The 17,533-nt window shown below is 43.2% G+C and overlaps 3 protein-coding genes across 6 annotated transcripts; all 3 read right to left on the reverse strand.

Annotated features, from left to right (window-relative positions):
* Window positions 1–1,564: 1,564 nt before the first annotated feature.
* LOC133917831 (uncharacterized) lies at window positions 1,565–8,834 on the reverse strand. Of its 3 annotated transcripts, XM_062361670.1 has the most exons (10): window positions 8,630–8,833; window positions 8,463–8,537; window positions 8,260–8,346; window positions 7,657–7,713; window positions 3,950–4,042; window positions 3,309–3,381; window positions 2,874–2,949; window positions 2,698–2,788; window positions 2,461–2,582; window positions 1,565–1,847 (listed from the first exon to the last, which is right to left on the reverse strand). In XM_062361670.1, exons 1-9 carry the CDS (start codon window positions 8,675–8,677, stop codon window positions 2,463–2,465), a joined length of 720 nt encoding a protein of 239 aa, XP_062217654.1. In that variant the 5' UTR covers window positions 8,678–8,833; the 3' UTR covers window positions 1,565–1,847; window positions 2,461–2,462. The 3 variants fall into 3 exon arrangements, with proteins under 3 accessions (XP_062217654.1, XP_062217661.1, XP_062217658.1); XM_062361677.1 differs by lacking the exon at window positions 3,950–4,042 and having other exon boundaries at window positions 8,630–8,834; XM_062361674.1 differs by lacking the exon at window positions 7,657–7,713.
* A 658-nt stretch (window positions 8,835–9,492) lies between these two features.
* Window positions 9,493–12,340, reverse strand: LOC133917849 (CASP-like protein 4A3). Its single transcript, XM_062361683.1, has 3 exons — window positions 11,379–12,340; window positions 11,125–11,260; window positions 9,493–9,936 (listed from the first exon to the last, which is right to left on the reverse strand). The coding sequence occupies exons 1-3, from the start codon at window positions 12,230–12,232 to the stop codon at window positions 9,745–9,747; spliced, it is 1,182 nt and encodes a 393-aa protein (XP_062217667.1). The 5' UTR covers window positions 12,233–12,340; the 3' UTR covers window positions 9,493–9,744.
* A 2,277-nt stretch (window positions 12,341–14,617) lies between these two features.
* Window positions 14,618–16,770, reverse strand: LOC133917855 (uncharacterized). Of its 2 annotated transcripts, none has more exons than XM_062361694.1 (4): window positions 16,274–16,770; window positions 16,095–16,155; window positions 15,212–15,426; window positions 14,618–14,973 (listed from the first exon to the last, which is right to left on the reverse strand). In XM_062361694.1, exons 1-4 carry the CDS (start codon window positions 16,720–16,722, stop codon window positions 14,853–14,855), a joined length of 846 nt encoding a protein of 281 aa, XP_062217678.1. In that variant the 5' UTR covers window positions 16,723–16,770; the 3' UTR covers window positions 14,618–14,852. The 2 variants fall into 2 exon arrangements, with proteins under 2 accessions (XP_062217678.1, XP_062217673.1); XM_062361689.1 differs by having other exon boundaries at window positions 16,095–16,176; window positions 16,274–16,769.
* Between the last annotated feature and the right edge of the window lie 763 nt (window positions 16,771–17,533).

The following is a 17,533-nucleotide window of genomic DNA, read 5'->3' on the forward strand; positions in this document are numbered from 1 at the left end:
TCTTATGCAGCAGGTCTCCTCGACACGGTTCTGCTGCTTCATCACGATGGCCATGTCCTTGGCATGGTTCAACTTGATCGTGGTCACCGGTGTTCATGGCCGCTCAGAACATTGTCTTCTCCAGATCCTTGTCCACCAACTACACCGCCTCATAACAAATCCAAAATAAGACCGAACCCGCTCCTGACTGCCTCGATCTCCTCTTCCTCCTCCCTTACGAGAGAGAGAGAGGAGGAGGAGGAGGAGAAACAGAGTAGTGGCCACCGATGGCTCCCGCCTCCCCTCCTACCTCGTGGCCTCTGGCGTCGACCGACGAGAGCCCAGCGGGACCACACGCACCACCACCCCTCCGTGTCGGTTCGCAGCGCCGGTAGCCTGACGTCGGCATCGACAACAAGATCCAACGGCCCGCGTTAGCGCCGACGGAGAAGCTCATGCCGCTGCCGCCTCGGGCCGGGTTGTACACGCTGAGAAGCAGGGAAAGAGCAAAGGGAGAAAAAAAGTGAAATATTATGTTTGTAATGACAAAAGTGAATAAATATGTGCCACAATCCACAATCTATAATCCAGAAATAACCTTTCACTGAATTATGGATTATGAATATAATCTGCATCCAGATTATGAAATTTAGATAGTAGAATCGGTCTGTTTGTTTTCGATTTTGATTTCAAAATCAGAATCTTAGAATCGTAATAAAAAACAAATATGTCCTTAGACTCTTGAATATTGTACGTGAGAGGGGTGATGATTTTAGTGACAAACATCATTTTGAGTGATTCTCTTACTAGTTAAAAAACAGAAATATTTATCTCAGTTTTTTGCAGGAATAAAAACAAAACTACCCCTTTTGTTTCTGACCAAAACGGGAGTTTCTCGTTGCCAAAAGCACTATAAGAAACGGTACCTGAAATTAGCATGAACGCTCCTTCCGACCACAATGCTCATCAGACGATGAAATGAATGTCTCGTATTACCACGACCTTGCGGGTTGGTGTGATCTCGTCGGTAAACGTACATGGTTGTGAATCTGCGTTGTCATCTGACCTGATATAATTTGCCAGAGCAAGAGCAAAGCATAGCAGGTGCGATGGGCGAAGAAGCAAAGCATACCTGATACAAAGAGAATGAGATCGCTCATTAAAAACCTCTCAAGTGCACGCCTCATTGTTCGCAGAAAAATGGCACTCTGATTCAGATAAGCCAACAAAGAGGGAAGAACACGCAAGTACCTATAATACATGAAGAAGTGAGAGCACAATTACATCAGCAAGCTTGGCGAATCTTACAAGAAAGAAAATGGATAAGCTAAGCCGTCACATGTCTAATATGTAGTTTTATCTGACGGCGGATGTTGATCTTTCAGCTCAAACCATTTCTACACCTGTTAGACCTCTTGTCATGAATATGAGCCGCACAAAGAAAAGTTTGCGTGGAGAAGTAGAAGCTTGCGTGGAAAAGGGCCCGTCTACTCCCAGAAAAGTTTACCCATGAGCCCGTCTCTGCATCCCTTACACGCATGAGCCCGCCTCAGTAAGTTTATAGCGTTCAATGACTTCAGAGTGCTATCAATATGAAATACTTATAATTCAATAACCATCAAGCATATTTCAACAGATAGCCAAGCAATCTTGTGCAAATATCTAATTTACAGCATCTTCATACACGGCCAGATCATGTAGTAGTCCCTAAAGAATACTAACTAGTTTAAAAAACCAGCTGATTTACCAGCCTCATCCACGATCCGTCCAGTGTACCCTGTTGATACGATAGCAATTTCCGCCCCTTCCTGTTTGCACAATCGTCCGGGCCACCAAGCCAAGCAATCCTCTAAAATCCATTCATAATGCTGTACAGGAAAAGGCAATAAAATTCACACAATTCTGACTAACGAACAGTAGACTAATGAAACGATAAGAATGAGAAATGAAATCAAACAGGCGAGAATTTCAAAAAAAAAAAAATCTCCTATACATAGGACAGGAGAATAAATTATGATATTGCATGATGTTAAGCCCAGAAACATGTAATAATGTCCACTGATCCAGTGGGAAAAGTGTCCTATCTAAACAAAAGTAAAAGCGACCTACACATGACAGATGATGATGCCCTGTTGTCCACCATATAAGGTCGTGGATACAACATATACCAATACATGGGAAATCAAACAACAAAAAAGTACAGTTTCATCTAGTGGAGATAACAAGTGTACAGAGCTCAAGGTGAAAAGTGACAGCAGTTAATTTTTTGCAAAAAAAAAAAACACTATTTTTTCTGAAGGGGGAATGGGTATAAATATTTATCATTAAGTATAGTGAAAGAGGGTATGATTATAGGTGATACGTATCAATCTTCCATATAGTCAACTCACCACAATTTCAAACTTTTCTACTTTTACTTTGAACAGAAACAACGAATTCAAACTGTTCCGTATTACTTTAAACAGACACCTGCTGACTTACCATCATGACAATCTCTCCAAGAGATTTTCCACCATAACTCTTTGTTTTATACCACTCAAAGATTCTGATTTTATAATTGCATTTGATACAAGAATGACATTACTTGGTGAAGGAGCATTCACCTACAAGACATAAACCAAGATATCAAGCACAAAACATTATCAATTTACAATATTTACAAAAAAATAAAAGACAAGATGAAAACATAAAGAAATGGGGTATAGGCCAGAAGTATACCCAGACTCGACCATTCAGTCCAACAGCAATCTCAAATGAAAGTTTTTTCCCAAGGGCCTCCAGAACTGGGCATGTTGGAGAACTTAACAACCTACAAGTAACAGATATTAAAATATATAAGGAAACAATAATGCTACTGTTTTAGTATTGGAGGACAACATATATATTGTTCTCACATCCGTGACAAGCTAGTTGATGTGTCAAACATATAGCCATCTTTCAATTGACCAAATTCAGCAGCTTTCCCCATAGCTGCAAAATAGAAAACATAGCAGTTGAGTAACAGAAAACTAACAGAATGATCACATAAAATCAAAGACAACAGCCCAGACTGACAGACTATCATCTCACAAGGTTAAAGGTTCTCACAACTAAGTAGTGACAGATCGTCAAGACAAATAAATTTTGTACATCATAGCAGTTGAGTAACAGAAAACTAACAGAATGATCACATAAAATCAAAGACAACAGCCCAGACTGACAGACTATCATCTCACAAGGTTAAAGGTTCTCACAACTAAGTAGTGACAGATCGTCAAGACAAATAAATTTTGTACATCTAATGGACAAGTCAACAAAAGGAACACTGAACCATAAGCTGAAAAATTTACCATCCATGCACGAGAGCTCTGGATTCATGATGCTATTTGCTTTCACGACTCTGGCATATATTAGTGTACCAATCTGCAGGTGAATAACTGTGGTAAGGTCCGCATATAATCAGCACACTGGAAACTAGGCTCTAACACTGTTGCACCCCTTTTTGGCATCATTCAGAATTGAGATCACAGTGGATAGAAATATACTCCCTAGCTAAATATAGCACGTACTCCATCCGTTCTTTTTTTATTTGTTATACAATTTTGAGAAGAGACAACTAATTCTTCCTAAAGTGTCCCTACCTGAGTAAGAGTATGCTACAATCTAAAAGACTGAATCTATTTGTTCATTAGTTGCTAACATTAAATATAGGTGAAACAAACGAATTTAATGAATTAGAAAGAGACAACTATAATAGGGGCATGTAGTCATTTTGTACTATCCCTTAATTTGTGCGCAAAGAGCTAAATCATCAAATCAATTAAATGGAAGGAGTGTTTGAAAAATCACAGGAGTTCACATGCTACTGAGTAAATGTTAAGAACTACATAATGTGACCTACTGTATACACCTTTTAGACTTTTACTATAGGGACTGACAGAAGGATAAAACTAAAAAACGTTAGGAAGTACGGAACAAGGCAGTGCCACACCTCGAACTTTGGTATGTTTCTCCTGGTACCACCTTCAAATGCAAGCACGGGAAGAAAGGCCAAATTAGGCCCCTTTATGTCCACCAAAAAATTCTGTAATAACAAATTCTACCTCAGTAGAGAACAAATTATATGAGGTGCGCCAAAATACATTCATTTCTCCACTACTTAAAAAGTTTGTGATTTTCCTTCTGTCGTGTGTCCCGTTCGCGTTCTGCCTCCCTATTCTCTGTTCCCCCGCATCTCCTCCACTCCTCCGCATCTCCCCTGTCCATCGCTCGCCCCTCCCCTCTGCCGCCTCCCGATCCCTTTCATCACCACCTACCGCACCTGTTGCCGATGGAGACCTCGGCAACGACTGCCGCGCCACCCACCCCAGCCTCCATGCCCTACTTGCGCCTCACCTCCATGCCATCCTCCGGCCTCTCCTCCACACCACCACACCCCACGTGAAATCCACCTCATCCACATGGCTCTCCGCCCCATCGCTTCCTCTTGTCTCCCCCTCCACGACCAGATCGCTACACCACGCGATCCGAGCGCTAACGACCGTATCACCACCTTCGAGGACTCCGAGAAGGAGAGCGAGTACGGCTACGTCCGCAAGGATCGTGCCTCCTCCTCCTCCCTCCCCTTTATCCCCTCCTGCTGCTCACATTGCTCCCGCTTAGATCTGGCTGCTCGTTCCGCACGATCTCTGGTGCGCATGAGTTGTATAGCATGCAGATTATGTGTGTGGCATGTGGTGTGATCGGATCGATTTGAATTGCTGCAAGATTTGATTTAGCTGCGATGTCTCATTGGGATTCAGGTGGCGGTGACTACTACTAATTTTGTGGATCTCTCACACGCAGCTGACGATTTGGAAGGGGTGGTGGGATCTAGCCCGCATTGGTGGGGGAGTTAGCTTAGTCATTGTTTGATCTGTGGTGTGCGGTTACTAACACTTATGGTTGTTGTGATTAGGAGTCGTCACATGGATTTCGACCACTTCCACGCTTACGAACTATCTGGGTATTTGGTTGGTTTCACTATGTACTTAGCTGAATTATTGGGAGATGTGAATAACTTTGCTGTTTTGATAGAAATTACACGCATTCTCAAGCGAGGAAGGAAGCCGGGCATCGACGACCTTCTTGAGTTGGGTATGAGATCATACCGTTGCATTTTGGTGTAGGCGTACTATGCAATTTGTGCGGTCAATTTCCAAGATTACTTGAGACAATTGGTACATGATGAGTTGATGTTTTTTTTATCACATTGTTTGTACATGCGATTTTTCTCACATGCAAAAATTTAGTACAAATGCAAACATTTTGTATTATGTGAAATGGAGAGCATGGCATCGCTCATTGGATTGCTTTTTTTGTTTTGTGAATTTGGAGAAGCAAGCCTCTGCGTGTAGGGCCTGCCATCTGCAGGGGCTATTGCCCCTTGCCCCTGCATCCACCTTAGACATAGCTGTCCCTAGAAGCTCCACACCTCGATGGTGTCGAACTTCGACCTCCCAATCAGGTACATCTTTCTACATGAGTGTATCGCGTTGTTTATGCATACTAACTACTCCACAAAATAACCCAGTGGTTCATTGGTATTTTTTTTCTACACCATCAACTCTACAAGATGCACTGCTCGTGCCACCCACTAAAAGGCCACTGGACAGTCTCCTAACCCAATTGATTTTTTTTTACAATATCCTAATTAGGCATTTTCTGTTGGAGGCGATGTGTAGTATCTCAACTGAATAGCTGTTGTTGCATCCACAAACCACATTTTTGAACTGGGATGACTGGCTGATCTTTGCACCTTTGCTCCATCACAGCCAAGGGTGAGTATATCAATGTAATGTTATCCTTTGGGGTTCTGCATATGTTATTCACCAATGCGCTTCTTGTAGTTTTGATGCTTTGTTGCAAAAACTGGGAGAAACTTTGTTTGTCAATGCATGAAAGGATTAGCAGTTACCACTTGTGTAATTGTAAAAGCAAATCAGGAGAGAGCCCAGGTGAGAAATGAACAGTACCTCCTAGGACTCAAAGCTATGAGCATAATGTTTTTAAAATTCTGATTTTAGTTGTATGCATGTGCAAAATAGCTGTTAATTATATTTGGATCTGGTAGGTTTTGAAATAAACTTAATATAGCTATTATGGCCCTTTTTTGTGCAGGTACTACAATTTATGCTTGTCTCATTTAGTTTGCGACCTACATATTCAATAAATAAGAACGTATACAATCAGAGCTTCCATATTCCCAAACACAAATCTTTAGTAATGTGTGTGGGAATATGGAAGCTGATAATTGAATTCACTATCGAAATCTGGTACTCCTTTGGATTTTTTCCTTCCTAGCTATCTATCACCAGTAATGTGCACTTATACCCTGTTTCGCTATCGAAAAATGCCATGCAATTCTTTTTATCAGATTTAGTGCCTGCAATTTATGCACGTCTTGCAAATTATGGCTACAAGCTATGCAACGCATTGTATTCTTCCCTATCTTATCAATGCACGTTCCTGGTTGAAACTAAAAAGACATTCATGATGAATTAATTTTTGCAAATGATATATATTGTTCCTGAATGCTTATGATATGCTTCAACCTGCACCTGACATGTTATCATGTAGCTCAATGTTTGGTCCTATTAAACTGGAATTCAATTATGTTGTTAGAAATTATCATAACTTTTCTTCCCATAACCCCATCTATTCTCTTTCTTATCTGCCTGAGGTGGACCATCTAGGTCAATTGATTTGAAACATTTTCTTTCGCAGAAGAAGTTTCTCACACTGACTTATTAACAAAGAAAGGGCATAAATAGCAATGTTATGAACTCCAGAGTTATACTGTTATGATTTTTTTGAAGTATCTTGGCTCATGCCTACCAGATCTTTGAGCATATTAGAGTTAAAAATAATTTCCTCCATGATTGATTTGTGCTTCTGTGTGTAATTTTTGGTCTGTCGGGTGGCGGCAGGAGGCCCAAAGCGGTGATGGAGACTTGATAAAGGAAATGGTGGAGCACAGGGTGCATGGGGACGGAGTTTGGGTGAAATTGGGATCGGGTTGCGTATTTGACATAGTATTGCCAATGTCCAACGACCATAAAAGAGACGAGTGACATTAAATTCAGTTTTAATAAAAAAACTTAAGGGCCTAAGTATTATCTCTGGGTTCATGTTTTGTTAACCTTGTTTAGGGAATAAAATAGATTTTGAATGTGAGATTTAGGAACCGTTGCAACGCACGGGCATTTTGCTAGTATGTAAAAACAAAAAATCCGACTTTTACTCAGTTAGTGACAGCTCATTATGATTTCTGGTTATATATTAGAATTGCACGAGCAATCAACCGATCATATTGCCACAACTAGGGCTAGATACTTGTGACTGACTCATATATAATACTCCATTTTGCAACATTTGTCCAATTTTTTGGGCAGCACAGTTTCACAATGTATGTCCATTGAGGAAATAAAGAGTGTAGTTTTTGCAGTATTTCTGCCCTTTCCCCCTACTTTAATGCTGTAGAAGTGGTTGAGTAGTTGTACTGTGCCATTTAATAGTGAGTGCGTATGGTCCAACACTACCAGCATTTTTTAAAAAAATTGGTGTTTCGTTGGTCTGTATCCATGGTAGGCTTGCACAAATATTGCAAAACAGAGGGAACACTAATTCACATACTTCTGAATGCAAATGTATACTTACATCCGGTTTAGTGTCAACCACAATACCAAGAACTGTATCTTCTACAGAAGGTGTATACTGCCAAAAAAAGGAGAACAGCATGAATAGGCAACACTGAAATACAACACACTGGGGGCGAACAAAGCAGCACTATTCACAGTTTTGCACTCTCCCACTTCACCGTTTAGAAGGTATAAGAGGAGTAGGTCAGAGCTTTTCAGACTGATCAGTTGTGTTCGGAATATATGAAGAGGATTATATGTCTTTGGAAACAAAGGCCAAAACAGCATATGTTCAATAGTTCAGGGGTAAAATTGATGATGCCCAATGCATGTTTATGGATAAGCTGGAATTTTCGTAGCACTGAATCACCATAACCAAGTTCACAAGACAAACACTTCAGACTAACATATCAGTTTGGTAATTTACTCAGCAAGGGGCACATATATTCTGTATATCTAATCAATTGGCCTCCTACAACAATGGTAATCACATTGAAACATAAACAGAACAATCTTTTCAGACATTTCAATTCAGCCAGACATGAACTTCACTCATGTGAGGTGCAGACGAACAAAATTGTTTCAGAATATAAGCATCTAATAAGTGCAAACCAGAACTTACCCTCTTCTGGGAGCTCTCAACCCAATATTTGTTGGGCTTGGACAGTCGCAGCTTCCCGGCACTGGTCGCCTGGATGGTATCACAATCCTGCAAACCCCACAGATCACCGATAAGCTTAATGACCAAATAAACCCCCAATAAACCCTAATCCCTAAAACTCACACAGGGCAACGGTCTCCGCTTTCGATCAAGCAAGGGTTTACCTGGCGCAAGCCGGCACCGAGCTTGATGGTCTGGTTGGTCATCTCTAAGAGGTCCAGAACGACGTCGCCGGGCACCTGGGCAGCGACGGCGAGGTGAGAGAGCAAGCGCGAGGCCAGCCGATCGCGAGCGAGAGATGTTGAGGCGCAGGAAGGGGATGGAGGCGTACCACGTAATCGTCGACGAGGGCGGAGAGCGGCGGCCTCCTCGACCCCATTGTTCAGACTCGAAAGCGGCGGTCGGGCACACCGGCGACGAGGAGAAGACGCTGGGAGCGGAGCGCGGCGGCGGTTCTGGCTCCGGTGCGTGTGGTGGTTTCTAGCGGAGAAGATGGGCCTGGCCCTCGAAGCGTTGTTGGCCGGGCTGGGGAAATGCGGACGATGCTGGCTATGAGGATGGGCTAGGTCCGATGGGTAGTTCTTGGTTAATATTTAGTTTATTTTTTAAATTTAATTAGGCGGTAGTGAATCTTTAATTTATTTTTTATTTTTGAGTCTTAAAATTTACATCTATACTCGGCACTTACAGGATTGGGTCTATTAAAAAGACTTGGAAATTAGGATTTTTTTTTCATTACAAGAATGATGATGTACACACTCCTACCGCTACAAACGCACATCAAACTCATGTGTCTACAAGCGTGTCTTCGATCACACACCTGTAAATAAAACAGCTGAAAGTAAAAGAGTGTGTAAATGGCAGGCACCAACTGCTGCAAACGGTCGTTAAGCTGAAAGTTAAAAGTCGAGTGACGCTTGGTTGTAAGATGATAATGATTCGCAGGTGCAACACCGGATAGGCCACAATAGAATATCTCGGTAATTGCTAATTCACCTATGCCAACGAAATGGCGTAGCAAATTTCCGATGTACTTCATTCTGTCAGTAACTGATACACACCTGTGTCCTATTGCTACATAGTACACACACATCACAGCTCACCATTCGGTTGGGGCACTGATATGTGAATATGGGCAAACTTTCACAATAATTTCATAATCATACATACAGGAACATAACATTGGTATGACAATTATCAGCCAGCAATTCCTTACACCAATTGGAGTGAGGTCCCTTCTCATTTGATATAGAACATTAATATTACAGAACCATAAAAAGATCAGCCTGTAATCCAGTTAATTGAAAAGCCAGTCATTTGTTCAGTTTTGTTGCAACACAACTAAGGACCAGAAATTGTAGAGATTAACGATGACACAAGCCTTAAACCATGAGCGAGATACATCTAGCACAAAGTATTCACACCAAATACTGTGCATCCGTAGTTTTAAGAAATTGCGCTAAAGACACAGTACGCAGAGACGATTGAGCTAAGACCAAGAGCAATGAAAGCTAGGAACGCCATGGAGGCTGAAGCATTGATCAGTTTGGTGAATTGGTCCCCTCCAAACCGTGATACCCAGACATCATTACGAGAAAGTGCTGCTGAGGATGCTGACAGAAGAAGGTAAGCCAACATCTGCAAATAACACCACTAGTCATTCAAACACATTTCCTCAGCAAGTAACAGTTGTTGATCCGAGATCGCAAGTTCAGATTGTGCAGAACGTCAGAACTGAATGTCAGAGATGTCAATAAAGGGGAACTTAAGAACAATAGCAACACATTTCCAGAAAACAAGGTCTGGCTAATACCAAAGAGCTGAAGAATGTAAAATGAACAATATGCATTGCACAAGGAGCATCTCAACTCCGTGCTTTTGGAGACAAATTATGTGATTGATAAGCACAAGAAATTTTGCCACATGACAAACCACATTCATCATTCATGTGATTAGTCGTAAATGTGTCGATCACTGCACCATTCTCATTAGTCATTTCTAAATGGTTCCATTAACATGACAGCTGATTAAAATTGGAGGACTTGTGTGATCATTTATCACAAAAGGAAACATAGGTCGTTTGATACTAACATATAATCCATCAATTCCGACTGAGAAAAGATAAATCAAGAGTTCAATATTCAACATATGGGCCAACTCTTTGCGTCAGTGTTTTACTATTTACACCTGAGGATGCACAATGTTGTATCTGTACAATATTTGTACCAACTAATGTAAGAGTGCGTTTGGCAGCGAGAAACGCTCCCATTTTGGGCCAGAAACAGGAGAATCCCTGCCAAATGGGTAGCTTGGTTTATGATTCCTGCAAGAAACCAAGAGAAACATTTCTGTTTTTTGTACTAGCAGGAGAATCACTCAAAATGGTGTTCCTCACTAAAATCACTGCCCCCTCACATACAATCTTCAGGGATCTGAATCTACCGAACTAGCCAAACGATTGCACAAATTGATTATGATTCACCATAGAAACGTTTCTAGGGAGAAACCGAAACCAAAACGTTTCTAGGAGCATCCGGAACCGTGCAAAATGGGGCCTAAATACTCCTACATCAAATTAAATCCAGCATGAACAATCAACTGCATCCGAGAGAATGGTCAATTACCACCTAAAGTTCATGCAAAACCTAGGATTTCTTTAAGGTCCAAGGGAAAAAAATGCATATGGTTCGTCCACTATATGCAGCATTGATTTACTTCCCGGTTCCCATAAACATTGACCTACTTTGCTGACATCAACCACTAAATTACCAGGAACCCAAACTTGCAAAATTGTGCTACTATAAACCTCATGTTAATCATGCTTGCCTGATCCATGGCGAGATTGATGTAGCTGCGCAATGGGGCTCGAATGATGCGCCTTCCTGTGACAAGATAATGCACCTCGGCTACCAACTGGAGCCCGGAATAGGTAAAGGCCACGACGCTCGCAGCAAGAACGTACCTGTATGCAAAAATCCAGCAATTTACACCTCCCATCAACACTGAATATGAACTGAAGTTGTAACTAATGTGGAAAGTTTTGAGCTCTGCGCTCTGCGTTCTAGAGTCCAGAGCGCAACCTGTACTCGTTGTAGCGGCGGAAGGAGTCACCAGACCAGCCCGTCGTGGTATCGGTAGCCATGACGGAGAGCGAGACCAGGCAGAACACGGCGGCCGAAACCCTAAACCCTAGCTCGGCTCTCCTCAGCTCCGCGCGCCGCACCTTCTCCGGGACCCCGTCGCCTAGGAGCCACCTCTTGGACCTCGCGCCACCTCCGCCTCCGCCCCCGGAAGTGGCGGCGGTAACGGCAGCGAGTGACCCAGTGTCGCTCCGAGGGGCAACCTTGTCCGCTGCCGGCTTCGCCTCCGCCGCCGTGGGGTCTTCACCGGAGAGGAGCTTTGCGATGGTCAGGGCCGATTCCTTCTGCGGCGATCCGGTTGGGGACGCCGCCGCTGAGGATGCCTTTGGCGGCGTCGGCGGCGTCGACTCTTCGGTTTGGGTTAGCGCGAGGGCTAGTGTCATGCTCCCCGATTCGCTAGCCGACTCCGTCTCCTTGTGCTCCGACCTGGCTTCCGAGGACACCGGCGCAGGAGGAGGTGGTGCTATTGGAGCGGGGGTGGGATGGGGCGGTGAGCGCGGCGGCGATGTTTGGTCCTCACGCGGGAGGGGGGTAGAAGGATCGGCGCTGGGCGGAGGCAGTGGCGTCGGGGGATGCGGAGGTGAGGATGGAGAGGAATCACCGGAACGATTCGGCGGCGAAATAGCAGTAGGACCAGGTGGTGGTGGTGGAGGAGGAGGAGCGGGTGTTGGGTTCTCCGGCGAGATGGATCCATGGGGAGATGGATCGACAGCCGGATGTTGTGAGGGGGGAGAAGAAGGCACGAGGGGCTCGACCGGCGGCGGCGGCGGCGGCGGTCGGATTGGTGAGGCCATGGAGGAGTAGCTCGTTCGCTCGATGACTGCGGCTGGTGGTGGCTGTGGCGTCGCGGTTGTGCCGTTGTGGGCTCGCGCGGTCGAGCTCTGGTGTATAGTAAAGTAGGTGTAGGGACGACCTACAGAGTACAGACGCTGACATATGGCCAACTCGACCTATTTTTCCCCTAATAAAGATAGGCTGCAAATTGATTGCCAACAAATAGCCATAGAAGCAAAGTCATATAAAAGGAAAATCAAGCGCAAAGTTTATTAATAAATATCTAACTATGTTGGACGAATATCTCTATAATAGTTATCTTCAGATATGGCATGCTCACTTCATCTTCTCCCTTATTACCTCTTTTTGCAGTAGGAATCAGAAATAAATCTAATGGGTTCATCTGAAGTTGACCTGTATATAAGAATTTGACTTTATCTTATCAAACATAATACTATTACTACTCAACCATATAGCCCAACATAAAGTGTTTGTCCTAACCAAAATTTAAGGTTGTAGAGTAGAGTCTATATTTTGTAGCTAATTTTCAAAACAAATATGCTACAAACCTTAGTGGTGGTAGATCAAACGATATTTGAACCAATCTCCAAATAAACTTAACAAACTGGTAATAAAAAATAGTGTTGTATAGTTTAATTATTCTTAAAAATAACATTTTTTCACTGTCATGCCATCTAAGTTTAGCTAAATTGTCTTTTGTTAAGATGACTCCTTCATCAAAATACCAAAAAAATATTTTTATCTTTAGAGGAAGTCTGAGTTTCCATAAGAACTGATTTGTTGGAATGATATCGTGGTTGATTAAAGCTTTATACGACAGAAAACATACTATTTTTGTGTAGCCACCATTTGAATGAATAATTTTGGTTATTAAGTCGCATTAAACTGAATTGAGCAACCAGATCATACAATTTCATCAATGTGTCCCCGTTAGAGACATTTAAGGATATAATTGAGGACGTTCACCACATTTGCATGTCTCTTGTTCACTATGTAGTGTAAAGATGGGTATTGTTCCCTCGGTATGGATGTGACTAGCCATTTATCTTCCTAGAACATATTTGGCAAAGTAAAGTGTCGAGAGTTAATTCTTGATAATGATTTTAAGGTGTACTAGTCGATAGACGCGTGAACGACGTTTGCATTATACTTGTATTTGCGATTAACTAAAGAACATGGGGATTATTCAGATTCAGACCTTACTAAGGATAACATCCTTACATCCTATGTATTTTGTTATTAATGTTTGTGAACTAGTTACAGATGAGTCCTCTTGACTCCTGCCTCTCCCTCTCTTTATATAGTAGAAAGAATAAGAACTTACAAGTGAGCTATGTTTAGCAGACTCATATCTAGTTAGATATTTTACTATTAGATCATTATCATGGAGAACCGGATGAAACTAACTTGCCCTAAGAGCTCTGCCTGTCCATCCTACCCATGGAACACTGCCGCACCTGCCTCCTTCGGTCGCCTGGCCTATCCCATTGCCACACGATAAGTTCGTCTGCCAAGCTGTCCGTACCTGTACTCCGTGAGTCTACTGGCAAAATCATCCACTTGCCCGGTCATTCTTCAGATCATGTTCCATCCGTCGTGTAGTGTAAGTCGGTCTGCAACACCTCACTCCGTAGCAATTAATGCTACGAAACAGGGCATTGTCTATTTGCCTCGGTCACGACTTTGTTCACTGAAGAAGGTGTTTCGAGAAGAAAAACACTTGAATAGACACCAATAAATATGATTAGACAGGTTAAATATAGACGTCTCGCGACCAACACGAGACCATATTATATTGTGAGGAGGTTGTATGCACAAGTTTGGTCGTGCGAGCCCAGGACTGATTGCTCGATATGCCAAGGTTCAAAAAAATCCTCGCCGATCGTCATATTTCTCATAGAACCCGTTAGCCAAAATATCCCTTACTTAATAGTCCAATATAAATGTTTCTAGACTCCAATTTTGGTCTTTAGGCCTTACCAGAAAGTCACAAGTTTCCATTGCGCCTTTCTAATCGTCCTATTCATAGCAAGATTAGCCGATTAGTAATTGAAGGGCTCTTAAGGTTGCCGATTACTCAGCTCTTTGCGACAAGATGAAGTTGTGGCAGCGAGAAACTTTGAGCTTGTGGGATTGAATCGTCACCATTATTGATTGGCATCATGCTTTCCTCACATGATCAAACACCCCATAACTTTTTTGAAAACATTTTCATCCTTTGAAATTTGTCAAGTAACACTTGTTGACGATTTCTTCTGAACTTTTTAGTAGATTTCAGAAACTGCACGTTCACGGAGAAAACTGTCACAAAACTGCACCTTTTAGATGATATTTGAAGAAATCATACCAACTTTGGCATTGCAATCACGGATCCACCGTCCACGAGAGTCAACGCTATTTCACTTTAGATACAAGTATTGTTAATACAGTAATTGACTATAGCAATGCGTCGCTAAGGACTTTGGACCCACTATACTAAAGCACCATGCAAATGCAAGCTGACGTGTAGTGACACATACAACATACTTTCAGCTATTATAGACAACCATCAACAAGACATTCGTCCTAGGGATATTCATACATGTACAGAAAATATGAACTGTAGTGACAGGAAGCGAATTATTTACAACTTGGCGGATTTGTACATTTAAAAACAGAAGAAGCAGGCTGCTTATATTCAGGTATGCTAGTGGGATCAACTGGCCGGACCTCACCGGGCTGAAAAAATAAGCTGCTGTGCCTGAAGAAGTGGCATCAAACAGTTAAATAATGTTTCCCCTTCAATTACCAACAATGCCTGAAGACAGTTTATGCGCGTAACAACTAGACATCAAAATGAAAATTATACTACACAAGTTTTGCTTAAGAGCGAGAAGAGTTTCCTAACAAACCTTAAAGAGGACTGCACTGTGTGTACCAGAGATAATACTTGCAAAGTAAAATGGAATGCTGAATACACAAGAGTCACTAGTTTTTACCTCCGGAAGTCTAGCCCAATTAATCCAGCTTGAAGAATCGACAAGTTGTCAGAATCTGGTGAAACAATGACAACAGTTTCCCCTGAGTATTGGGTCTCGAGTATCGACATGAGCTGTGTCACCCGAACAAATACATCTGCTACGCTCTCATTAGGAGTACCATCACTGATAGGAGGGGGCTTCATGTCCGGAGAAATATTATCTGACGCATACACCTAATGCATCCAGCCATGCCAATAAAGCAAAGTTCAATCAAAATAGGAGTAAATTTATTGCAAAAAGGATCTTATCTATACACCTAATTCGTTGAGATAACTCAATCAAACTAATAAAAAGTTGAGAATCCATTATTCTAGGATACTCATTTCGCCAATGGTGAATATTAGTTCATGCCCTGTTCATCTGGCACTTTTATGCTTATTAAAATATCACCATTTAGCTATAAGCAACCTAAAAACAAACAAAAAAGCAGTTCATAGGACAACGGTTAGGTTCATGACGAAGCCAGTAAGCCAACATCTGCACTTAACAATAAACTGTATTCCTGTCATCTTATCATAAGAAACGTTGCTCCATTTATGTTAGTTGCTCTTGTACTCTCCTAAATCCTACTCCCTCCGTTCAACAATATAACGTGTATTTTGTTTTGAAAACGTAATCAAAGATAAACTTTGACCATTAATTTATCTTATAATATGTTGTCGATTGCTATGAAATCAACATCATATTAAAAGTTTTTTAAAATACAAATCTATTGAAACAAATTTTGTATAATAAACATGCATATAATTTGACTAATTATCAGTAAAAACTTATGAAGTTTGACTTTTTCGAAACAAAATACGCATTATATATTCTTGATCGGACTACGCAATTGCAGTACCTCGGGCAAGGCGTCCAGGCTCTTCCCCTCAAACGCACCCAATCCGCGCGCATCTAAGAAGCTGTACTCCGGCACAATGTGGCTGCAATTAAGCAACCGACAAGTTCAGCCAGTACCCTTACGAAATCAAGAGGCCAAATTTAACAGAGCCGGCGCGGAGGCAGCTAGCTAGGCAGCACCTGCGGTTGACGCCGTTGGCAGCAGCGATGATCTCGGCTGCCTGGTACGCGCGCTGCGTGATGGACGGCCATATCCAGCAGTCGTCCTCGCAGGCGCCGAGGCGGCCAAGCTCGAGCGCGGCGCGGGCCGCCTGCCGGAGCCCCGCAGGGGAGAGGCCGCTGTCGACGGAGGTCTTGCAGACGGGGTTGGTGCGGAGGAGGCCCTGCCCCTCGTACACGGACTCCCCCGCGCGCACCAGGAAGTAGCGGTTCGCCAGCCGCGGCGGGGGCATGCGGAACAGCCCGCGCGCCGAGGTGGGCGCGGGGGCGAGCGGGAGGGACAGCGCCGCGGGGAGAATGAGGAGGTCGCGGCGGCGGAGGAAGGGGCAGGCGACGCGCGGCGGCCGTGGCGGTGGCGCGGAGGAGGGGAGCGGCGAGGGCGGAGCTGGGGACGACACGGTTGGCTGCATTCTCTCCTGTGCTCCGGGCGTTTGCTCTACGGAGAGCGCCGAGTGGAGTAAAATATCCAGTTACTCGGGCCGGCCCAATGCTCACTGCAGACCGAAAAAATCTCGGAATTACTGAAGCCCAAGTGAGTCAAGCACCACTTGTATTCCTCCTCCACTACACAGGGCAGGCGGGCCCATCTGCTAAAGATTACTTCCTTTTTTTGTGAGTGCTCAAGGCTTCCAAAATCCAATGGTGGCTTGAAGTAACCCTACGTAATTTTGCATCTCGGACCTCTTGAATTTTTATTTGAACCAACTGCAAATATATCAACCACTAAGCAGCACAAAAATTTACATTGGAAATCCTAAGAAGCTACAAAAATTCACTTTCAAGCCCATGGCACACCACCCTTCATGTCGTTTTCTCCTTCCCCTCTAATCCTTATCCCCCTTTTCACAAGGGAAAATTGCTTGTATGTCACCAAATTAGCTGTGTTCCGAAGAATTGCCGCCTATTTGTTTCGCTTCGGCAGATTGCCATCAGAGTGGGATTTTGAGTTGCTAATTTACCATTCCATGGTTTTTAATTCATTTTCTCATTTTTCGCCTGTTCAGACCAAGTTGGTTCAACACATCTCTTACGGCTCGCTCTCTCGCCCAGCCTCACGCCACCCCACCCCTTGCCCGTGCGGTGCCACCCCACCCTATGTCACGCCGCCTGGTAGCAGCGATTTTGGTTACCATGAAACTCTTGAATGGCTTCTTCAGAAAATCAGAAGCGACCCCTTGCTGTATGACCGAATCTGAAACAGAGAACAATGTGCTATACATA

The sequence above is a fragment of the Phragmites australis genome, chromosome 1 (genome assembly GCF_958298935.1).
Source record: "Phragmites australis chromosome 1, lpPhrAust1.1, whole genome shotgun sequence".
NCBI classification, from domain to species: Eukaryota; Viridiplantae; Streptophyta; class Magnoliopsida; order Poales; family Poaceae; genus Phragmites; species Phragmites australis.